Source organism: Xenopus tropicalis, chromosome 5 (genome assembly GCF_000004195.4).
Source record: "Xenopus tropicalis strain Nigerian chromosome 5, UCB_Xtro_10.0, whole genome shotgun sequence".
NCBI lineage: Eukaryota > Metazoa > Chordata > Amphibia > Anura > Pipidae > Xenopus > Xenopus tropicalis.
Genome location: NC_030681.2, coordinates 100,488,813 through 100,508,533, shown reverse-complemented (window position 1 = coordinate 100,508,533; position 19,721 = coordinate 100,488,813). Strand labels below are relative to the sequence as shown.

At 38.6% G+C, this 19,721-nt stretch overlaps 2 protein-coding genes across 3 annotated transcripts in view; one reads left to right on the top strand and one right to left on the bottom strand.

The window, feature by feature from the left end:
- Positions 1-5: 5 nt before the first annotated feature.
- On the top strand, positions 6-14,274 carry iqcg (IQ motif containing G). 2 transcript variants are annotated; one of them, XR_004222814.1, is made up of 11 exons: positions 6-143; positions 1,550-1,685; positions 2,235-2,482; positions 3,050-3,178; positions 5,585-5,666; positions 7,673-7,834; positions 9,155-9,229; positions 10,305-10,436; positions 12,520-12,621; positions 13,187-13,264; positions 13,447-13,536. XR_004222814.1 is itself a non-coding variant. In XM_002937345.5 (10 exons), exons 2-10 carry the CDS (start codon positions 1,572-1,574, stop codon positions 13,570-13,572), a joined length of 1,170 nt encoding a protein of 389 aa, XP_002937391.2. In that variant the 5' UTR covers positions 6-143; positions 1,550-1,571; the 3' UTR covers positions 13,573-14,274. The 2 variants fall into 2 exon arrangements, 1 of the variants encoding a protein (XP_002937391.2); XM_002937345.5 differs by lacking the exon at positions 13,187-13,264 and having other exon boundaries at positions 13,447-14,274.
- lrch3 (leucine-rich repeats and calponin homology (CH) domain containing 3) overlaps positions 13,767-19,721 on the bottom strand; it is a 57,419-nt gene continuing 51,464 nt past the window's right edge. Inside the window, exon 22 of the mRNA XM_031902938.1 lies at positions 13,767-19,561. Coding sequence (XP_031758798.1) covers positions 19,442-19,561 — 120 coding nt within the window. The 3' untranslated portion in view covers positions 13,767-19,441. The remainder of the gene's footprint in view (positions 19,562-19,721) is intronic.

The window sequence follows — 19,721 nt, the reverse complement described above, 5'->3', positions numbered from 1 at the left end:
ATCTAAAATCGTGAGATAAATGCAATAAATGTTAAAAATGATATATAACCGGCGGTACGAAGACGAATAGGACGCAAGGACTCTCGGGCAGGGTACGATCCCCATGGCAACTGTATGTAAACATTGGGTGTTCTGACGCACAGGTAACTTGCAAATCAGTTTTCGCAAAATCTGTATTGGCATTATATATTTTACATTGTACGTGAATGTGCATATAGCTACATAGTTGGGGTAAAAAGGGATGCAGTGTGTGTTTGGTAGACGTTACCATACCTGAGTAGTAGTAATACAGGGACTTAAGAAACATACACTGGCTAAGATACAGGCTCCCTGTTCTATAGTAAATGCTTTTTATTTGGCTGGATATAATACTTTAATGGATAAAACATAAAATTCTAATTGCATTATCCTTTAGTTGTATTACAAGAAAAGTAAGCAGTTTGTTATGTAGGGATGCCCCTCTTCCAATACTACCAGTGTCCACTCTCAGCTGCCCTTCCAATCCATACACCAACCCATTTGCATTCACATTTGGGCAAGAAAAAGTCACCCAGTTGTCCGTTATAAACACATTTGTGTCTTTGAAAACATCTGAATTGATCCATCTTATATACTTCCTTATGAAATTGCATTCAGTAGGATGGTGCAATGGAATGTTCTAGGTTTCCCTGGTCAGTTCTTAATCTGGAAATGCTATTGTTAGTACTGTGTTTGGAGTTTCCTTATTGGCTCAAAGGGGACCTGCCACCCAGACATAAAGTCAAAGTAATTTTTAAATTTAACATGAAACCCAAATTTTTTTAATGAAAACATCCATACCTGTTATAATGGTATTTCAAATCTTCAAATTTGTCTCTGTGCATATGAGTTGTTAGCAGTGGTTTGGGCAGCACACTAGTCATTAAATGCATAGTTTGCGAAGAACATAGACACACATATAATCAGGGCACATGCTCTTCGCGAACTATACTAATTGTATACATACAAGTGCACCCAGGTGTTAAACTATAGTGCGAGGTTAACTTTATCAATAGTCATTAAATGCAAGCATGAGCACCTAAAACAAATTTGGGCTCATGGAGACTTCTGGGAAATGTAGTATGGGCTCTGCACATACAGGTTGCTATGGCAACAGAGCGCTATTAAAGAGGAATTGCCTCTTTGTCAATCTCCTTTGTGCTTTTGCTGTTTACTATGCCCCATGGTTGATAATAGCATTATAATTTTTTTTACCTTAGCACATTCTAATTATTACAAGCTTTTTGGTGCCTTTTTGGGCTTATTAGGGTGGGGAAGGTAGATTTTCACTGTTTGTGTGTGGATACAGAAATCCTTAAGAAAGGTTACACTGTAGTGACCAAAACACTGAACTTTGCACATGATTTTGTAAATATATTTGATTTATTTGCTAAAGATCCATGCTTGCAGAACTTTTTGGGGCTTAGTGTTTGCTTATCTTGCATTGTTTGGTAGGCACCTTTTAAAAAGTGTTTTATCCAATTTGCAGCAAACTAAAGGCTTTGCATTCTGACACATTCATACCTTGCAGGTCAAGTAAAACTCCTTGAAAGATGACATTGTCTATGCTGGATGCACTTCGGGCGTGCACTGTACTGGAGGACAGCCTAGATCAACTCTCCGTTCTGGGAAACATCATGCCTGTATCTTACCATGGCCGCAGTGATGTTAGTGACCATAAACATTTGGCTGTGATTGGGTATTTTGTGGAATCTAACTTTTGATGTTGAATATCCTAAAAAGTCCTGCAAATGTAACCTGGTTATAAAGTTAGCATATATTATCTAGTGCAGGGATCCCCAACCAGTGGCTCGTAAGCCACATGTTTTTCACCAACCTGTTGGATGTTGCTCCCAGTGGCATCAAAGCAGGTGCTTATTTTTAAATTCTTGGCTTGGAGGAAAGTTTTGGAAGCATTGTAGGCTGCCAGACCACATAGGAGCTACCAGTAGCCAATGACAGCCCAAAATAGACACCCCCTGGACCTTTTTGCGTGCTTGTGTTGCTCTCCAACTTTTGATTTTTGCATGTGGCTCATGGGTGGAAAAAGGTTGGGGATCCCTGATCTAGTGCAATACAAGATGCTCTGGGAACAAATATTTTCTGAGCAAACATTTATATTAAAGCAGCGTCGTTCGGTCTGGAATATTTGTAGTGACTGTTTTTGCCTTTCTTTATAATTAGTCGGCTTTCTAATGTCTTGTGTGTAATTTTAGATAGTTGGAAATGAAATTGGAAAGATTCTAAAAACACAGAGGCAGCTGGAAGGAAAATTTGAAGACCTCATGGGGAAACGAGCAGAAGTTCGAACAACCTCTTTCCCTCTGTCCAGTAAGATGCTGGATCTGACAAAGCAGGTGGAAGAAACTAGCGGAAATCTAAAATTGACCAATGAGCAGTTTATTCGAGTAGTGAAACAGAGTCCTCTAACTGCAGATAACCTCAGGAAGGTCCAAGCCGACAGGTGAGACAGATGCTTCTTTTTGTTTGTAAGCGTCATGGCAGACGGGGAGATTAGTCACTGCGCGACAAATCTCCCTTGTCGCGGGCAGCTAATCTCCCCGAAATGCCATCCCATTGGCTAGATTGTAAATCGCCGGTGGGATGGCATACACAATTGTATTAAAGGGGAAGGTCGATACATTGATAATCTAAGCTGTAGTTTAATAAAGTCTGAGGCTGATGCCACACGTGGTGTAGGGCTGATTTTTTCAGCCCTACGCCTGCTACTTGTGCCTGCACCCGAATGAATGGAATACGCTCAGGGGCAGGCACATGTAGCCGATATTCGCATGAAAACGCGAGAGAATGCAAAGCCTCGCGTTTTCATGCGTATATCGGCTACATGTGCCTGCACCCGAGCGTATTCCATTCATTCGGTTGCAGGCACAAGTAGCAGGTGTAGGGCTTAATTTTCGGCAAGCGTTTTTCCGCTTGCCGAAAAAATCAGCCCTACGCCACGTGTGGCATCAGCCTTAGTTGCAGTTTTATTACAAATAGCATGCCTCTTCTTTTTCCTCTGTACAAACAGGCAGTTTGCAGCAGATGTTATTGCAGAGATGTCAATGGAGTTGGAATCATCAGGATCATTTCACAGCCTCCAGCAAGCTGTGGCCCTTGTAAAAGAAGAAAAGGCCAACTTTTATAATGCTATAACCAGGTAAAAAGCTATACAGGTTACATAGAAATAGATTTTTCCCCTTCTAATTGAAATCTCTCCCCTCTCCTTTTTCTTCCACATATGCTTTGTCATTCTTCCACATAAGTGTCCTTCTGTTATCCCAAATATTTTTTCTGTTTTCACCATTATGTCTTTTTGGGTCACCATTCCCAAATTGTATTCTCTTGTACCATTCTGAATTTCTTTCTTCCATAGCTCCTATCAAACCTACCTTATGCTCTCCGTATCCAAATATATAGTTCTTTTTTCCCATTTTCCTATTTGCCACCCCTCTCTTGACTGACTTCCAGTGTCCAGTCCCCTTATGTGCCCTATGTTTCACCATGACTTACACTCCCTCCCTACTTTACCTTTCATAGTTATGCAATAGCCAGATGTGCTCCTATAATTAATTCAAAATTGTATTTCAACCATGCAACCTGTACCTCCGTATGGCTGCAATCATACTCTAAGGGGCACATTTACTAAGACACGAATTCGAATCCGAATTGGAAAAATCAGATTGGAAAACTAACATTTTGCGACTTTTTCGTATTTTTTTGCGATTTTTCGGCGCCTTTACGACTTTTTCGGAAATTGACGCGACTTTTTCGTTACCAATACGATTTGCGCGAAAAAACGCAAGTTTTTCGTAGCCATTACGATGCGCTCGTATCTTGTTGCGACTTTTTCGTATTGATCGCTCGTAAGCGGCGGGCGAAACTTTCAGACTTAGCATGATTTTGGAAGCCTCCCATAGGACTCAATGGCACCCTGCAGCTCCAACCTGGCCCAAGTAAAGTCACCATACTGAAGCTTGAATGAATCCGAATCTTTCGTACTCGGCACGAAGGCTACGAAAAAGTCGCGACAAAATACGAGCGCATCGTAACGGCTAAGAAAAACTCGCGTTTTTTCGCGCAAATCGTATTGGTAACGAAAAAGTCGCAACAATTTTCCGAAAAAATACCGCCAAATACGGACGCATTCGGCCGGTTCGTGAGTAAGTAAATGGGCCCCTAACTGTATTTCTTCAGGTGCTTTCTTTTGAAGTACAGTACTTTCAGTGCTGGATTTGTCTTCCGGGTGCCCAAGGCCACCCTGTTGGCCACCCCCCGTGTGCACATGCGCGACACCCTTCCCCCGTCCCGCATGCGTGGCCGCGAGCGTGCATGCGCAAAAATGTAAACTCCCATACGGAGAAGTGGGAAGCAAAATTTAAACATTTTGTTGTGGTGGGGCAGCATGCCGCCCCTAAATTTGTGCCGCCCTAGGCACGGGCCTTTGCCACAAATCCAGGCCTGAGTACTTTCAAATTCTATATTGTTAATTCCATTTGAATAAAATGCACTTTACTGCTGTTAGAAGTGAACAATAAAAACATCACTAGACACTCAACAGCTGGCTGAAAGCTGTACTTCTGTATTTATTAAAGTTAATGTCTCCAGGCACTAAAGAGCAAAGTACTGATAGTAAATGAGTAAGACAAGTTTAAAACAACTGCAAAAGCAGGTACACTTGGAATGGATGGCAACATAGTAGCATTGAATCTGTAGAATACACAGTGACAGGTTGTGGGACTGCAACAGGAGCAGAAAAATACATTGCAGAGATATACATATTGGTTGGTGCCTGTACATCACTGTGCCAGTGCTATGGGGAAGGCTTCAACAAAGTCACTTATTTGTTATTGGTGGAAACACTTTTCTTCCAGTTTGACATACTAATTTAGGTGTTCTGACCTAATGCTGACTTTTTGGGGATAAAAGTATTGAATGTATTTTTAATGGTTATTTTATTATTTAAATCTGTTGTGCAACTTTTTATGTACACAGAGCCATCATTTTCACACCTTAGGGCTGTAGCACAAGGGGAGATTAGTTGCCCGCGACAAATTGCGAAATGCCATCCCACCGGCGAGAATGTAAAGGGCCACAGCACTTAGGTAGTTAAGAGCCAGTCAAAATTAGGGGTTGCAGCAACAGTCAAACACAATGTTACCGTGGCAAGGATCACCCATTATTTATATACACAGCACTCGGCCCACAAAATTTTTATAGGCAGAATAGTGGAATTGCAATGTAAACACAACTGAGCTGGTGAGGTGGCAGTGGTTTTAAAAATTTTAACTGCAACTTTCAGTAGTTTTTAAGCTGCAAAACAAAAATAATGGAATGTAAACTATGAAGTATTTTGCAGCTGATACAAGTCATTGCCTAAATTAGTAATTGCAGGCACCAAAGCTACATCTCCTTTTCCTGAGTTTGCATACATTTGCCATGAAAATTGATGGGGGTACACAGTGTAAGTGTGGCTTTAACCATAAACTGTAAGATTTGCTGGGGGATTAGTGCTCATTATAAATCTCTGGTCCCTGACCTGTTGCACCATTTGCAATTTCTCTAGAGAAGAAGACGGGAGAAAGAAGATAAAATCACTCCAGAAGCAGATACAGGAAGTCAAACAGGAGAAAGAACTGGAAATGCAGGTACATTGCCAAAGTTGCCAAGAGCCTATGATTAAGTGCCCGCTTTTGGCACAAAATGCATCAGGCTGTCCATGTTTGAGATGTTTTTTCTTTAGCATTGTCTTGCATTAGGAGGAACCCAGGGCCAACCGCACCAGCATATGGTCTCACAAGGGTTGTGAGGATCTCATCTCGGTACCTTATGGCAGTCAGGCTACCTCTGGCGAGCACATGGAGGGCTGTGCGGCCCCCCAAAGAAATGCCACCCCAGACCATTACTGACCCACTGCCAAACCGGTCATGCTGGAGGATGTTGCAGGCAGCAGAACGTTCTCCACTGCATCTCCAGACTGTCACATGTACTCAGTGTGAACCTGCTTTCATCTGTGAAGAGGGCACCAGTGGTGAATTTTGGTGTTTTTTGGTGAATCTTGGAGTTCTCTGGCAAATGCCAAACGTCCTCCATAGTGTTGGGCTGTAAGCACAACCCCCACCTGTGGACGTCAGGCCCTCATACCCAGGGGCTGTGGAGTCGGAGTCGGCAAAAAATGAACTGACTCCGACTCCTACTAGTTTAAATGTCCCAATTCACAAACAGTCATAATTAATTACTTTTCTGCTATAAGAATAAAGCCCAATGCACGCAGTGCATAAATGAACACATTGAGTGACCATGAAGCATGCTTATCATTGACTGTATGCTTCACTAAATGGGACGTAACGCACAGTTAAGGTGTGGCAGCTCCACTGCGTCGTGTTCCTCTGTTACAGGGAACACAATGCCCACTGTGAACCTAGCCTAACTCTCACTGATAACTAATTAATTTTTTTTTAAACAAGTGGCTGGATAGTAATAGCTGGCATAAAAATCAAAAAAATAAACCAAACCTTGTTGTTTTCATTGTGTTTGTCTTTTGCTTTAATTAGGCAATACAGTAGAGTGTTGGCTTCCTAGTCCTAGAGGAGTCGGAGAATTTATCTGCCGACTCCACAGCCCTGCTCATACCACCCTCATGGAGTCTGTTTCTGAACGTTTGAGCAGACACATGCACATTTGTGGCCCGCTGGAGGTTATTTTGCAGGGCTCTGGCAGTGCTCCTCCTGTTCCACCCTGCACAAAGGCAGAGGTAGCGGTCCTGCTGCTGGGTTGTTGCCTCCTACGGCCTCCTCCACATCTCCTGATGTACTGGCCTGTCTCCTGGTAGCGCCTCCATGCTCTGGACACTACGCTGACAGACACAGCAAACCTTCTTGCCACAGCTCGCATTGATGTGCCATCCTGGATGAGCTGCACTACCATTTGTGTGGGTGCATGCCCAGGAGTTGTAGGGAGGTCATACAGGCACATGGCCACACACAGTACTGAGCCTCATTTTGACTTGTTTTAAGGACATTACATCAAAGTTGGATTAACCTGTAGTGTTTTTTTCCACTCTAATTTTGAGTGTGACTCCAAATCCAGACCTCCATGGGTTGATAAATTTGATTTCCATTGATAATTTTTGTATGCTTTTGTTGTCAGCACATTCAACTATGTAAAGAACATAGTATTTAATAAGAATATTTCAATTATTCAGATCTAAGATGTCTTATTTTTGTGTTCCCTTTAGCAGTGTATATATATATATATATATATATATATATAATATATATATATAGAGAGAGAGAGAGAGACAGCCAGTTGGTGCACACCACTAACAATGATTATACCTGGGTGCAAGAGCAAATATAGTACAGTAAGACAAAAAAGTGTCAGCACTCACAGGATTTAAAATATTTGAAAAAAGATAAATTTTATTACAAAATATGAAAAAGGAACATTACAGACCTCAACGTTTCAGTCCCCCACAGGAGGCAGAGAAAAGACTGAAACGTTGAGGTCTGTAATGTTCCTTTTTCATATTTTGTAATAAAATTTATCTTTCTTCAAATATTTTAAATCCTGTGAGCGCTGACACTTTTTTGTCTTATATATATATATATATATATAGTTTCACATCGTGACCATAACTTGGTGTTTTGCTTAGAGCCGCAGTGAACTTATTGCTCACCTAAAGGATCAATTGCAAGAGATGAAAGCCAAAACAAGCATAGAAGGCAGATATGTCAAGAAAGACACAGACCTACTGATCTCCCAGACCCAAAGAAAGTGCGGCATTGCGGAGTCAGAGCTTCAGACTGAGCTACAGGTCAGCATGTGTTCATGATTCACAAAACAGCAGTGGAAGCAGACTTTATGGCCCATTTAGAAACATGTGCAGTGTCCAACATTTGCACTCAATATGCCACATTTTTAGGCACAATGTATAATTACTCAGAATGACAACTAAAATGCAGACTGCAAAATAGCAAGCACTGTAAACTGGTTTATTAATGAAAATGTAAATTGGCATTAGCATTGGTAAACTGCAGAAAATTAGGTGCCATAGTTTGACTGCAAAAATGGGGGTGTAACCTGTGTCAGTTCTGGTGTGAACTAAACTTCATTGGGTGAAAGCTAGGTATTTGTGTATGTGCAAAGCAAAAAAGGATGGCTTTTAGATAACACCATTGCAGGGAAAATGTTTAGTTCATAGCACCATGTACCTTGCACATAATACAGCTAAGTATGTAGAAGTGGGATTGTAGTGCAGTGTGTGAATATAAAGTTTCACAACCAAGCACTGCAGTAGATTGCATTTTTTTACATCCCATTATCATTTTGGAACTTTCCACGACCAGTAGAATAGTATTACTAATTCACCACATGATGAATGTGTTCATTTCAAAAGGCTTTATATTTATTGGCATTTACCATTGCACAACTTGAGATTAAAGTTCCCACCAAACTCCAGGAAGATGACCCATTTAACAAATATATTTTAAAATTCTGGATCCGTTATGAACCCTAAGGTTGCTCTATACTATTGGCCTCTCCCATATAGCTGGCTCTGTTAACACTTTTAGAAGTAGGAAGTAGAGACCACACACACAAAAGTTTTGGCAGTGGAGCTTACTCCATTTATTTTGCCAGTGTGACCACACACAGCATTTGTGGGGGGGGGGATTTTGTGCTCCCTTTCCTTCTAAGGGGTAAACAGGCCATAACATGCGAATGCACAACCTGTGGGAAACAGTTGCTGGACTTTTTCTTCTGGCAACACACATGTTCTTGTGGAGAACAGGGTGGCTCAACTATGACTTGGCTCATTAGAAAATTGTCTATGATCTTTGTATAGCATTTACTGGCAGAAGTGAATTTTATGTGAGATAAATGTAATTTTCCTGTAGATGTTAATATCTTTGATATAACTGTCAGCTTGCTCCCAAAACTAACACTTGCAGATACAGTAGCACATCTCAAATCACAAATTGTGTGGACAAATTTGTTGAGAGAAATACATTTTTACCCCTTATTGCTCTTAGTTTATATGTTCTTTGAAAATGTTGTCAAAGAGCCTGTTTCAAGAGCCAGTGACATGACATGACAGTAATTTTGTTACCCTGCTCTAACTTACTTCTTGTCACAGAGCGTCAAGGAAAAAATGGACGAGGAGATAAGAGTGCATATGGAGATTGAGAATTTTCTCAGGCAGCATCAGCAGGTGAGTGAAATGTATTTGTCTATATGAATTAGTGCTATCTAACTTGCTGAAAGCAGTGAGACGATTACACCGTATGCAATGTTGGCAGGCCAGCTTGTAGTGCCAAGCAAAGAAGTGCCTGTTGCTCATGGGCAGTTTGTACTGCCCATATGCCTTGGTGAGCTAATTCTGCAGACTTCCAGCTGGACAGCACTGAAATGAAAGATGAGGCCATGATTATATTTAGCAGATAAACCGGACACTGCTAAATTCTAGTATCTAGAAGGCTTATTATCCTTTATTTATGTAAAGCATATTTATTCTGCAGCACTTTATACTTTAGAATGATTATACATCATTTACCTTCCCCAGTAGGTCCTGCAATCAGAGATTTCTTGGCAGACAGCTTTGTCTCACACTTTTTTACATCATTCGTTAATCCTGCTTATTTTTTCTAGTAGTCTAAGCTGTAAGTTCTCTAAAGTGGTCAGGTCACTTGCACCTCATTTTCTCAGCACTGTGATGTAGAGATTGTTTTGTTGGCAGGGCAATTGCACTTCAGTGTCCTGAGAAGAGTAAAGGTGGAAGAGGTAAAGAAGCAGTCTGTAGTTTTTGTGTGGAGGTCTACATCCTTGATCTTGGTGAATATTGGTATTGCCTGATGGGGCAGAGTAGGCTATTGGACAAAGCAACAAGATTTTTTTTTTTTCATTATAGTAACCTTTTGTCCATATGCACAGTAAAAATATCTGAAAAAGATTCACAATTGGAATGAAAGGGTTTTAAAACATATACGTAGGGACCTATAGGGTTGACAGGGTTAATTCCCAGGGTTATAAATGGTGGTCAGATGCTCTGATGGGCTTTAAGAGCCCCATCTTTCTTATTTTCACCCATTCCTCTATTTCCAACAATGAAACCGTTGATGAGAGATGTCTGCCAGATGTCTGCCAAAAAAGGTTGTGGCATAGAGTAGTTCTGTATATATTGTGTTCTGCTATTGGGTTTTGGGAAGGAACACCTTGCTGGTCTCAACTGCATTGATCAGGACTTGCACAAATCAACAAAATTAAAAATCTCTTATACACCTTATTAGGAAATGGAGCAGAAGCTAGAATACTGGATGGAAAAGTATGATAAGGACACGGAAGAAAAACAGGCAGAGCTAAATTCTTTAAAGGCTTCCAGAGCACATGACCTCACTGTGCTGCAGGAGTTGGCCACAAAGGTACGTTAGGCAGCGGATAAACTACTACAGGTGTGGGACCTGTTATCCAGAATGCTCGGGACCCGGGGTATTCCGGATAAGGGATTTTTCCGTAATTTGGATCTCTTAAGTCTGCTAAAAATAATTTAAATATTAAACCCAATAGGCTTGTTTTGCCTCCAATAAGGATTAATTATATCTTAGTTGGGATCAAGTACAAGGTTCTGTTTTATAATTACAGAGAAAAAAGCAAATCATTTTTAAAAATTAGAATTATTTGCTTATAATGGAGTAAATGGGAGAATCCATATAGTGTTGCAGTAGCCTTTCCATAATTCGGAACTTTCTGAATAAAAGGTTTCCGGATAAGGGATCCCATACCTGTAATAATTAAATTGTGCATTATGTAACATTTCACTAGCAGTTTCTTGAATGTCACTTTGTCAGTAGAAATATGGTTATTCGGGAGCCCCGTCAATATCCATTCTAGTTTCTTTCACAAACTTGACTCACTTTTGAGGTTCCTGTATTGGACTAAAACAGCGCCATTGGTCTCTGATGACCCTGCAACTTCCACCGATACTGGGGGCCTAGCAGCCCAACTGTCCTGATATATTATATTTTTGATCTTGTAGATAGGCCTCTACTGATACTAATAACCTGACCACAATGCTCTACTGTTACCTGCAAATTAATTACACCCTTATTCCAATTTCAATTACAGCGTAAGCGCATTCATATCTTTGGAAGACCTACTGTTCACTAAGAAGCTTCAGGAGGAATCCCTTACCCCAGTTCTATTCCCACCTAGCTCTCCTTCCCAGTTACTATGACAAATGAGCTATTGCCATCTGTGCTGTAACCCCTGACTTTGGGCGGAAATTCGACTCCCTAGTATGATTAAAATACTAATTTATCGGATTTAGAACCTTCCCGATCCACCACAGGCTTTATAAGATTAACCCTACTATTGCAAACAAAATGTCCCAGATTTATGCACTCTCCTGTCACATTTGACATATGGTCTAGTCGTGTCTTTGGATTCAGAAATTTTGACTCAATTAATTTAGATCCTCTTATTTGAATACTGATTTGGGATGAGGAGGTTTCTTCTCATGCAGATTGGACCCTGGTTACTATCACTATATATGAAGGAATATTGTCTAATTCTTCATGACAATTATGGGGTTGTTAACCTTCGAATCAACTTTTAGTATAATAGAGTGATATTACAAGACAATCTGAAATTATTTGAAAGGTTGTAATGAGCACCAACTGAAAAGCTGCTTAGAATTGGCCATTCCATATCATACTAAAGCCGATAATATTGTACGACACAAGATTCGGTACATGTATGGGGGCTCAACGAGGCAACCGATCTTCGATCAGCCAGGTCAAAAGATTTTGATTGGGTGCCACCTTAAATTAATTTAAAAGTATTTATTTAACATACTTATTACCTACTGTTTTCCACCCCAGTCCCTCCTTCACTATGCAAACAAAAACAATTACATAAAAATACACCTTGTTTGGGTATTTTTCTTTTATTTATACTTTTTCCATTTTGTTGTCATTTTTTTTTTAAATTCAGTTTGTAACGTTGTGCAGTAATCAGAGATTCAGGAGGGAAGGGCTCATCCTGGAACATTGCCAGACTGTTTGTATAGTTACATTAACATGCTATGTACTGGTACTGGTGGCTGCTTGCTGTGTGTGCCTGCAGTCTTGGTAATCCAAAAATCAATTGTTAAAAAAAATAATTAAATCAGCATTATAAATAACCTTATGTGTCTAGAACATTATAAATACCACTTCCTACACCTTTCATAACATTTTACTTGCCATCCTCGATTTGCACCTTATATTTCAGCTAATATGATTCACTTTTTTAGAAATATATATTTTCCTATCATTTGATAGTATTGCACACTAGAAAGTACTTGAATTGTAGTGTGTATTGGTTCAGCACACCTATATTAGTTATTGTGATCATTTAGACCAAGGAGTGCTGTCAAGCACATACACACATTGGGGTTCATAATAATGTTTATATTCTGTTGTCGCATTGCTTTGGTGAAATTGTTCTAGCTTCCATTTATTTCAGTGTAAAGACTTTGAGAAGGTAATAACTGAAGATCGACTGGAGAAGGAGAAAGCACAGATGCACAAGATGCAGGAAATGAAAGAATTAGCAAGTGTCATCAAAGTAAGAAAACATTTAAAAATCACTTTTTTTTTATTAAAAGGTTACTATAACCTTAAATTTCTTGCTGCAATGTGCTTACAGGGGACAATCTGTGCTGGTTTAGTTTATGGCATTTCTCTATTTTGGCTCTGTTTCACTTACCATTCCCCCATTACATAAAGTACCAGTCTTCCGGCTTCTTGATAGCTAGGTAATAGCATTATTTTCATTATCCGCTGAATCCTTATGTCTGTATCTAAATGGAAAAGGCTGTATAGTTTCATCTACGGATTTACCTAGCCACTCTCAGCCTGCCTTCCATTAAGTTTTGGGTGCAGATGGCTCTTACAAACCTTTAGGTTTTCGACAGAGTGAACAAATGGCAAACACAGGCTGGTGAACATATTCCCTTACTCTATTAACCAAACTTGGGTTTATACATTAACAGAAACATAATATGCCCGCATCTAGTAAGCTACTAATAAGATGCACTAATACAATTTTGCTTTCTTTATTCAATGTGCATTTGAGCAGTACAATTTAAATGTTAATTGGCTGTAATAAATCTTTTGCTTATTTTATAAAGGGAAAGTAGAGTGAGTAGAGAAATACACTCTCATATTTGTAGAAGCAGCTCAGATATAGAAATGGCAGGGTCTTGCAGGTATATATTATTATTATTAAATAACAAAATTCTAAGCCAAGATGCACTGCCATTATGATATATATATTTCTACATCATATGGGCAGTACATCTTGGCTTAGAATATTATGGGTTTTTTGGGGTTTTTTTTTTATTCCTTTAGTAAAACCACAAAGATCATAACATTCTCCTCATCTCTTTAGCTCCAAGCGTGGTGGAGAGGTGTGATGGTGCGGAAAGGTCTGGGAAGCTACAAGAAAACAAAAAGCAAAACTGCCAAAGAAAAAGGCAAGAAAGGCAAAGCCAATAAAGGTGGCAAAAAGAAATGATTTCTTCCCCGCTTCTACCCAAAAAGGACAATGATTTGCAAATTAACATCTCACAAGGTTCTAGTGAACAACAAATAGATTAATATAGTAAAAGTTGAATATATGCCTAAAATTGCTCATCTTGTTACATAATCGTCCTTTCCAGATAACCCAGCACAAGCGCGCACACACACACACCACACAAAAATGACAACTTTAACTTTAAAACTGCAGCTTTTAATTCAAATTACCACAGTTATTTCAGAACATGTCCATGAACATAGGGCAATTTGAATAGAAACTACTAGATATAGTAACATTTATATATATATTTTAACATTCTTAAAATACGGAATGTATTTACAGTAACAAACAAGTTGCAGGGTGCCTTATAAACCGCCTTAAGCTGTACATTTACAAGATTTTAATTCAGATCAAACTTTGCAGACTTCTTATCTGTACACTAAATATTGTAACATTCCATTTTGTTCCGTTATTTAACATGAAAACAACACGAAAAAATTGTAATGTTGTAGCATCTCCAATTCTACATACAAGCAGTTCTGCAATACAAAAGTACATACAAAATAAACTCCTGTACAAGCATTATGGACCTTGCTTTCAAAACAGATATCCATTGGGAGATATGAAGAAAAATGTCATTTGCACTGTTTTGAGCATAAAGCGATGCCATGAATATAAAATATGAATTTATTAGCTTTACCTACCTAGTGTAAGTGTCTTTCAGCACTTGTATATGCGTATACCATACAGCTTACAATGAAATCTAAAGTTTTTGATTTTGTATTGTCCTGTGTAGCCAGATTAATGAGGGGACTACTGCAACACTACAAGTGTTGTCCATATTTGTAAAGCCTTTGTCTTGCTATTGTTTGTCAGTAGTCTGCTGGGTTAAAAGAGGATGTCTGGGTGCCTGATACTGGTTTATGGCTACATGCTTATTGCCAAAAATTGATCAGAGGTGCAGAAATTATAGTGGATCCCCTTGACAATCAAAAACCCACCAAACCTGTAGAAATTATAGTATCTTCATATTTGGCTGATAGCTAAATTATAGCAGAATTGTTGTTGTGTGTAGTATATACAGAAGCATGGGGAGCCAGTTTAGTGAACCTCACAATCCAGCCAGTGGGTAGAAATTAATGAATTAGATTAGAAGGTTGGATGAATGACTTGATAAATTAAAGCAATGAGAACGATGCTACACTGCATCCTTTCAGCATGATATGGAGCACTACACCTGTTTTCTGCGTATATTTTTAGTCCACTTTTTTAAAAAAAATACCACTGCTTCAATCCCATAATCCATAAAATGGATTTATTTGGAATTACAAAATATCATGATAAACCCTTGGGATTAGAAAATACCATGGCAGACCTTCCTAGGAAAAGCCAGCAAAAAGATCACCAACATTCCAAACCTGGAGTAGGACTGTTGTACCATGGATGTACCAGGAGCAACTAGTGCTTGTCAGTTTGGGTAGATTAGTAGCTTAATACTAAGTACCACAGGTGATTCATTGCTGTTATGGACGCAATGCAGCATCACACTCCAAACCCAAAGGTCAAAATGATCTACAAACAATGGAGAAAATGATGATTTATTTTGTATCTATTATATCTTTATAAACTGAATGCCTCTGTAAAGGAACAGTTATGTTTAAATACACAATATTATTTCATTACCTCTAAATTGTTGAAATTTATAGGACAAGAAATGTACTGCATATGTTGGGCTATTTTCATATTGGTCTGTCAGCAAAAATGGACCAAAAAAAGCTTCCACAATCAACAGACTGTATATGATTTGACCTTTGCAAATGTTTTTTTTTTGGTTGTTTAAACTAAGATACAGCATGAAGATTTCCTCTGGGAGCCTTTGAACAACTGCCCCACAAGCAGCAGCAACTAATCTCCCTGTGTGGTATGAGAATAAATCGCAGACAGGTTTCTTGGCTGACTGAGTAATAAAAAGTATAAAAGTAAGAAATCTAGCAAAGCATTTATAAACATAAGGAACACAAATAGATGTTTACATATGGATATATTCAGAAGGAAATAATAAGCATGTCCTCGGGGAGCAGTGAAATGTTAATAACCGTATATAGAATAAGGTGACTAGATCACTTGAAAATTCAGGGACACATCTAATAAATACACATTGCAGTACTGTGCATTTAAATTTAACTGTAGTAAGTTGAGCCCTGCTGGCTGTATTTTCTAGATGTGTTCATGAATTTTCAAGTGATCTGATCACCCTAATGTAGAGCACAAGTACCTTATTAGCAGATTCTTGATACACAGTTCATATATTCATTGCTGGCACCTTAGTATTGTGCATTAGTGTGTGAACTGCTGGGAATTCTTTATAAATACATACACATAAAAGATATTTTTATCCTTATATGTTTACTTTATATTATATACTGTCAGTGTTACAATACTTATGGAATTATAACTATAAAGCTAAGGCAGAGCGCTGCTGCAGACTAAGAAATTTAGAATATCTTACAGTAAAAACACAATAAAGAGTAATGGCACACAGCTGATTCCACAAATAGATGCCAGGGTGATTTCCCATTTGATGAGCGGTTTAATTGTAATCGCCGCCCAATAATTCCTATGCTAACATAGGGCACCCAGGGGTGCAGGTAATTTCCATAGGAATGAATGGGTGGGGCGCATTGCCTCCCACCTGCTGAACAGGAAAACACTCTGCTTAAGGTGATACTGTGCATTTTCTTGCTCATTACCTTAAATGTACAAATACAAGGCCTTCCTATCCCATGCAGGTCCTTTTCATATAACAATTCACCATAAACTTAAAAATCAAAAACAGAAAAACTTGAGGGTTTCCAATATTTGTTACACCGTTCCAGGTTGACTGCTCAAGCAACCTTAGAATATTTACAAATAGAACATTTTACACAAAAATATATTACATCAATTTTTTTTTTCTAATAAAAGAAACAGTAAAATCTAGTTCAAAACTCTATTATTTTACATTCAGAATCCCATATTTGCATCTGTACATTGAAGGAAAGCCCTCAAGTCTTTGCATAATTCATTCTAAAGTTGTTGTATTCCACAAAACCCTTCCCTTCCATAGCCTAATGGTACAAACTAATGAAGAAAAAAATCATTAAAAAATGGATGTTCTGTTTCTATAGCAGGTAGGCCAGCTGACCTATAGTCCAGAACTCAAAAAAGGGTTGGCCAAATCTACAGTTTACAGTGGTTTACTATTATCCCCTTTAATACAATGTAATTTCTACGGCATGGTAAATATGGGCGTTACATTTATGTCCATGGAGGCCATGGTTTTATTCTAATCCATCAGAAGCACAACACCTCCAATGTGATTAAACACAAATATACAGATAAATAAGGCACCCTGTGTAAAAAAAAAAATAAAACTGAATATCAATTTGTTTTTCTGAACGTATAAACAGTAAATGTAAACCCTTGCAAACACTATATATTTAAAAAGGAATGCGCCAAATGCATCTTAAGTTTGGGCAAATAACAAATCATCCGAGAAAAAAATATGGGAAATATAAATGACTCCCAAACTGAATCACGGATTTAGTGCATCCCTTTTTTATTTTTTTTTTTTATTATTTAAGAGATATCATAGAGAGTCAGAAGTTTTTAAAGGTGCAGTATACTCCTGTATAGACTTTAACATGAGTAAAATAAATGCTTAAAATACATTTTTATTGTAAAACATTACCAGAGCAGTACATGGGACATCAGTTGGGGTCAGCGGGCTACCAAACATGTTATTGTTTTGTGTATGGCCAGCTTGACTACTTCCCTGTAATTAGCCCTATATACTATAATTATGATGTTTTAGAGCTGTAATGTGCCAGATTTACCAAATATAATATCATATATCACTAGTTCAGAAAATGACCTGTTTGCTATTAGCCTAAATTAGTGGGAAAGCCGAATCAAATATAAATCAGTCTTACCGGATAATGACATCCCTTTATTTCTATGCCTTTGCCCACACGTATCTGAAGTGAACAACATCTATTATTTGTGGCAAGATTATAAGAAAACAGTTACAGTTTCTAGCTCGCATGTTAGGTACAGTATGCTGATGTTTACCGCTTCAGATTCAGCAACTAATGCAGTTACATAACATGGATTATTTCCCCAGATTGGTTAAAAAATTCATATTTAGGTAACATGGCACAGTATCCAGTTACTATTTACATAGCAGGATTAATGTTAGGGCTGGCCTTTGTGGTGTTCAACTCCCTAATCAGTTGCCCAACCAAAATAAATGACCAAAGGTTGATTAAAAATAAAAAATAAAGAATTGTAAGAGAAATAATGGCCAAGTTCTTGTATGCATTTTATATACATACTATGGGCAGGAAAGGTGTGTGAATTATATACAATATTTTTAAGTATTTAAAACAAAGTGTTTCAGGTATCAGTGTGATTTTTAAATCAAAATATAGCCAGGGCAGGTAAACACTGCTACTGATACTGTGCAGCGGTTCAGATGCCAGAGGCAAAAGCCAATGAACTATGTAAACAATGGATTTAAGGAGAAGAAATTCATGTCCGTCTGTGCCACATGGTGCAACAACATCTTCCATCCAACAAAGCTGCCATTTTCTCTCTGCTAGCCAGCCCTCTCTTTAAAGTACATGGGCCTGCTAGCCATCCCTTTCTGTTGGACACACACTTTGTCTATATGTGCTGTATTGTTTGGAGACACTGCAACACATGATGTGCTCTAGGTAGGGTTAAAAAGTCACAGAGCACACTTGTCACCGTGTCACCCACACCTCTCTGGAGACCAAGGTTTATAGGCTTATGCATGTGCTTTCAACAAGGGATTTACTAAGAAGTAATAAATATACCATTCATTTTATGTGGCCTTTAATTTTAATCTAATATTTAGACCTTTACTTAAGCTTTATTGCTGTAGTCTAATCAGGCAGAATATGCAATACTCAATCACTTGAATATAAAATTCAAATTGATGACTGCTTTGTATTTTATAGAGCTAAAGATTAAGTATTCTTGATCATATCCCTTGAAAACATGCCCCTTACCTGCTGGGGAGTGTGTATATCACAGGCAGGATTTATTAAAGCTTAGAAACATAATAAATAAAATAAATAAACCCAAAACTGTGAAGCAAGGAGACAAATAATATTGAGACGTGCCTATGAATGCGCTCGTGCTTTGAATGCTTGCAGCTCCTACAGCTGTGGATAACGCACATATGTAACATAGATGTGTTACAGACCCTGAGCATAAGTCATACTCTCTTCGCAAAGCAATATCTGCAGAATCGAGGCATCTGGTTAGCAGACATCAAAGCTCAGGTGATTCTCATAAGATTCAGGAGGTTGCAGGTATTGTCTTTACCTTTTTAGATCTCCAATATGCGGTTTCATATTTACATCCACTGATGTCCATTTTGTCAGTATAGAATATGGAAAGAGACTATTCACACACATGGCATATTTCCCAGGACAGAGGTATTTTCAAATGGAGGGTGGAAGCAGTTAAGAAAAATAAAAAACACAATAAACCTATTGTCATAACAGGAACACGCACTATCACCCAGCTGTGTCATGCTGAGTTTCATATAAGTCTAGTCACTATTGCACCTCACCAATGTGTCCATAAATCCTCATGAAACCTTAACTTTAAAATTAAAAGTGCTCAGGATGGCATCAGGGAAGTTGCTGGGCACCAAAAAGCTCCATTCTCAATATTCGCCAACATTGAAAGAATTACATGCTTACTGAACCATGTGCTTATGCCCTACTATTCCATCCTCAGAGAGTGATTGCAGGAAGTGTGCACACTGCTCTCGATCCTGAGGCAGATCAGGACATCACACTGTAGAAGGGGACATGTGCTTTGGGGGAGCTAGGTCCAACAGGGCCTGTACTGTTCCGGCCACTTCCACCAACCCAGATTCTTCAAGAATGTGAGGAGGAATACACAGGCGATCCTAAGGGTATACCAAGGAAAAGTGACAACAAAAATAAAAAATATAAAACATAAGAAAAACAAAATGAGGGAAATTATATAAAATGTGATATATAAATAAACACAGGCAAAGAAATAAATGTTAACACAAAAATATAAAGACAAAAAAAATCCTCTGGGTA

What these genes read in the sequence shown, in the direction of transcription:
- iqcg (XM_002937345.5), top strand. Translation starts at nt 1,572, where the DNA reads ATGACATTGTCTATGCTGGATGCACTTCGGGCGTGCACTGTACTGGAG. An exon ending in AGAAAGAACTGGAAATGCAG is followed by an intron (nt 5,667 to 7,672) that starts GTACATTGCCAA and finishes TGTTTTGCTTAG; the next exon opens with AGCCGCAGTGAACTTATTGC. An exon ending in TGCAGGAGTTGGCCACAAAG is followed by an intron (nt 10,437 to 12,519) that starts GTACGTTAGGCA and finishes CATTTATTTCAG; the next exon opens with TGTAAAGACTTTGAGAAGGT.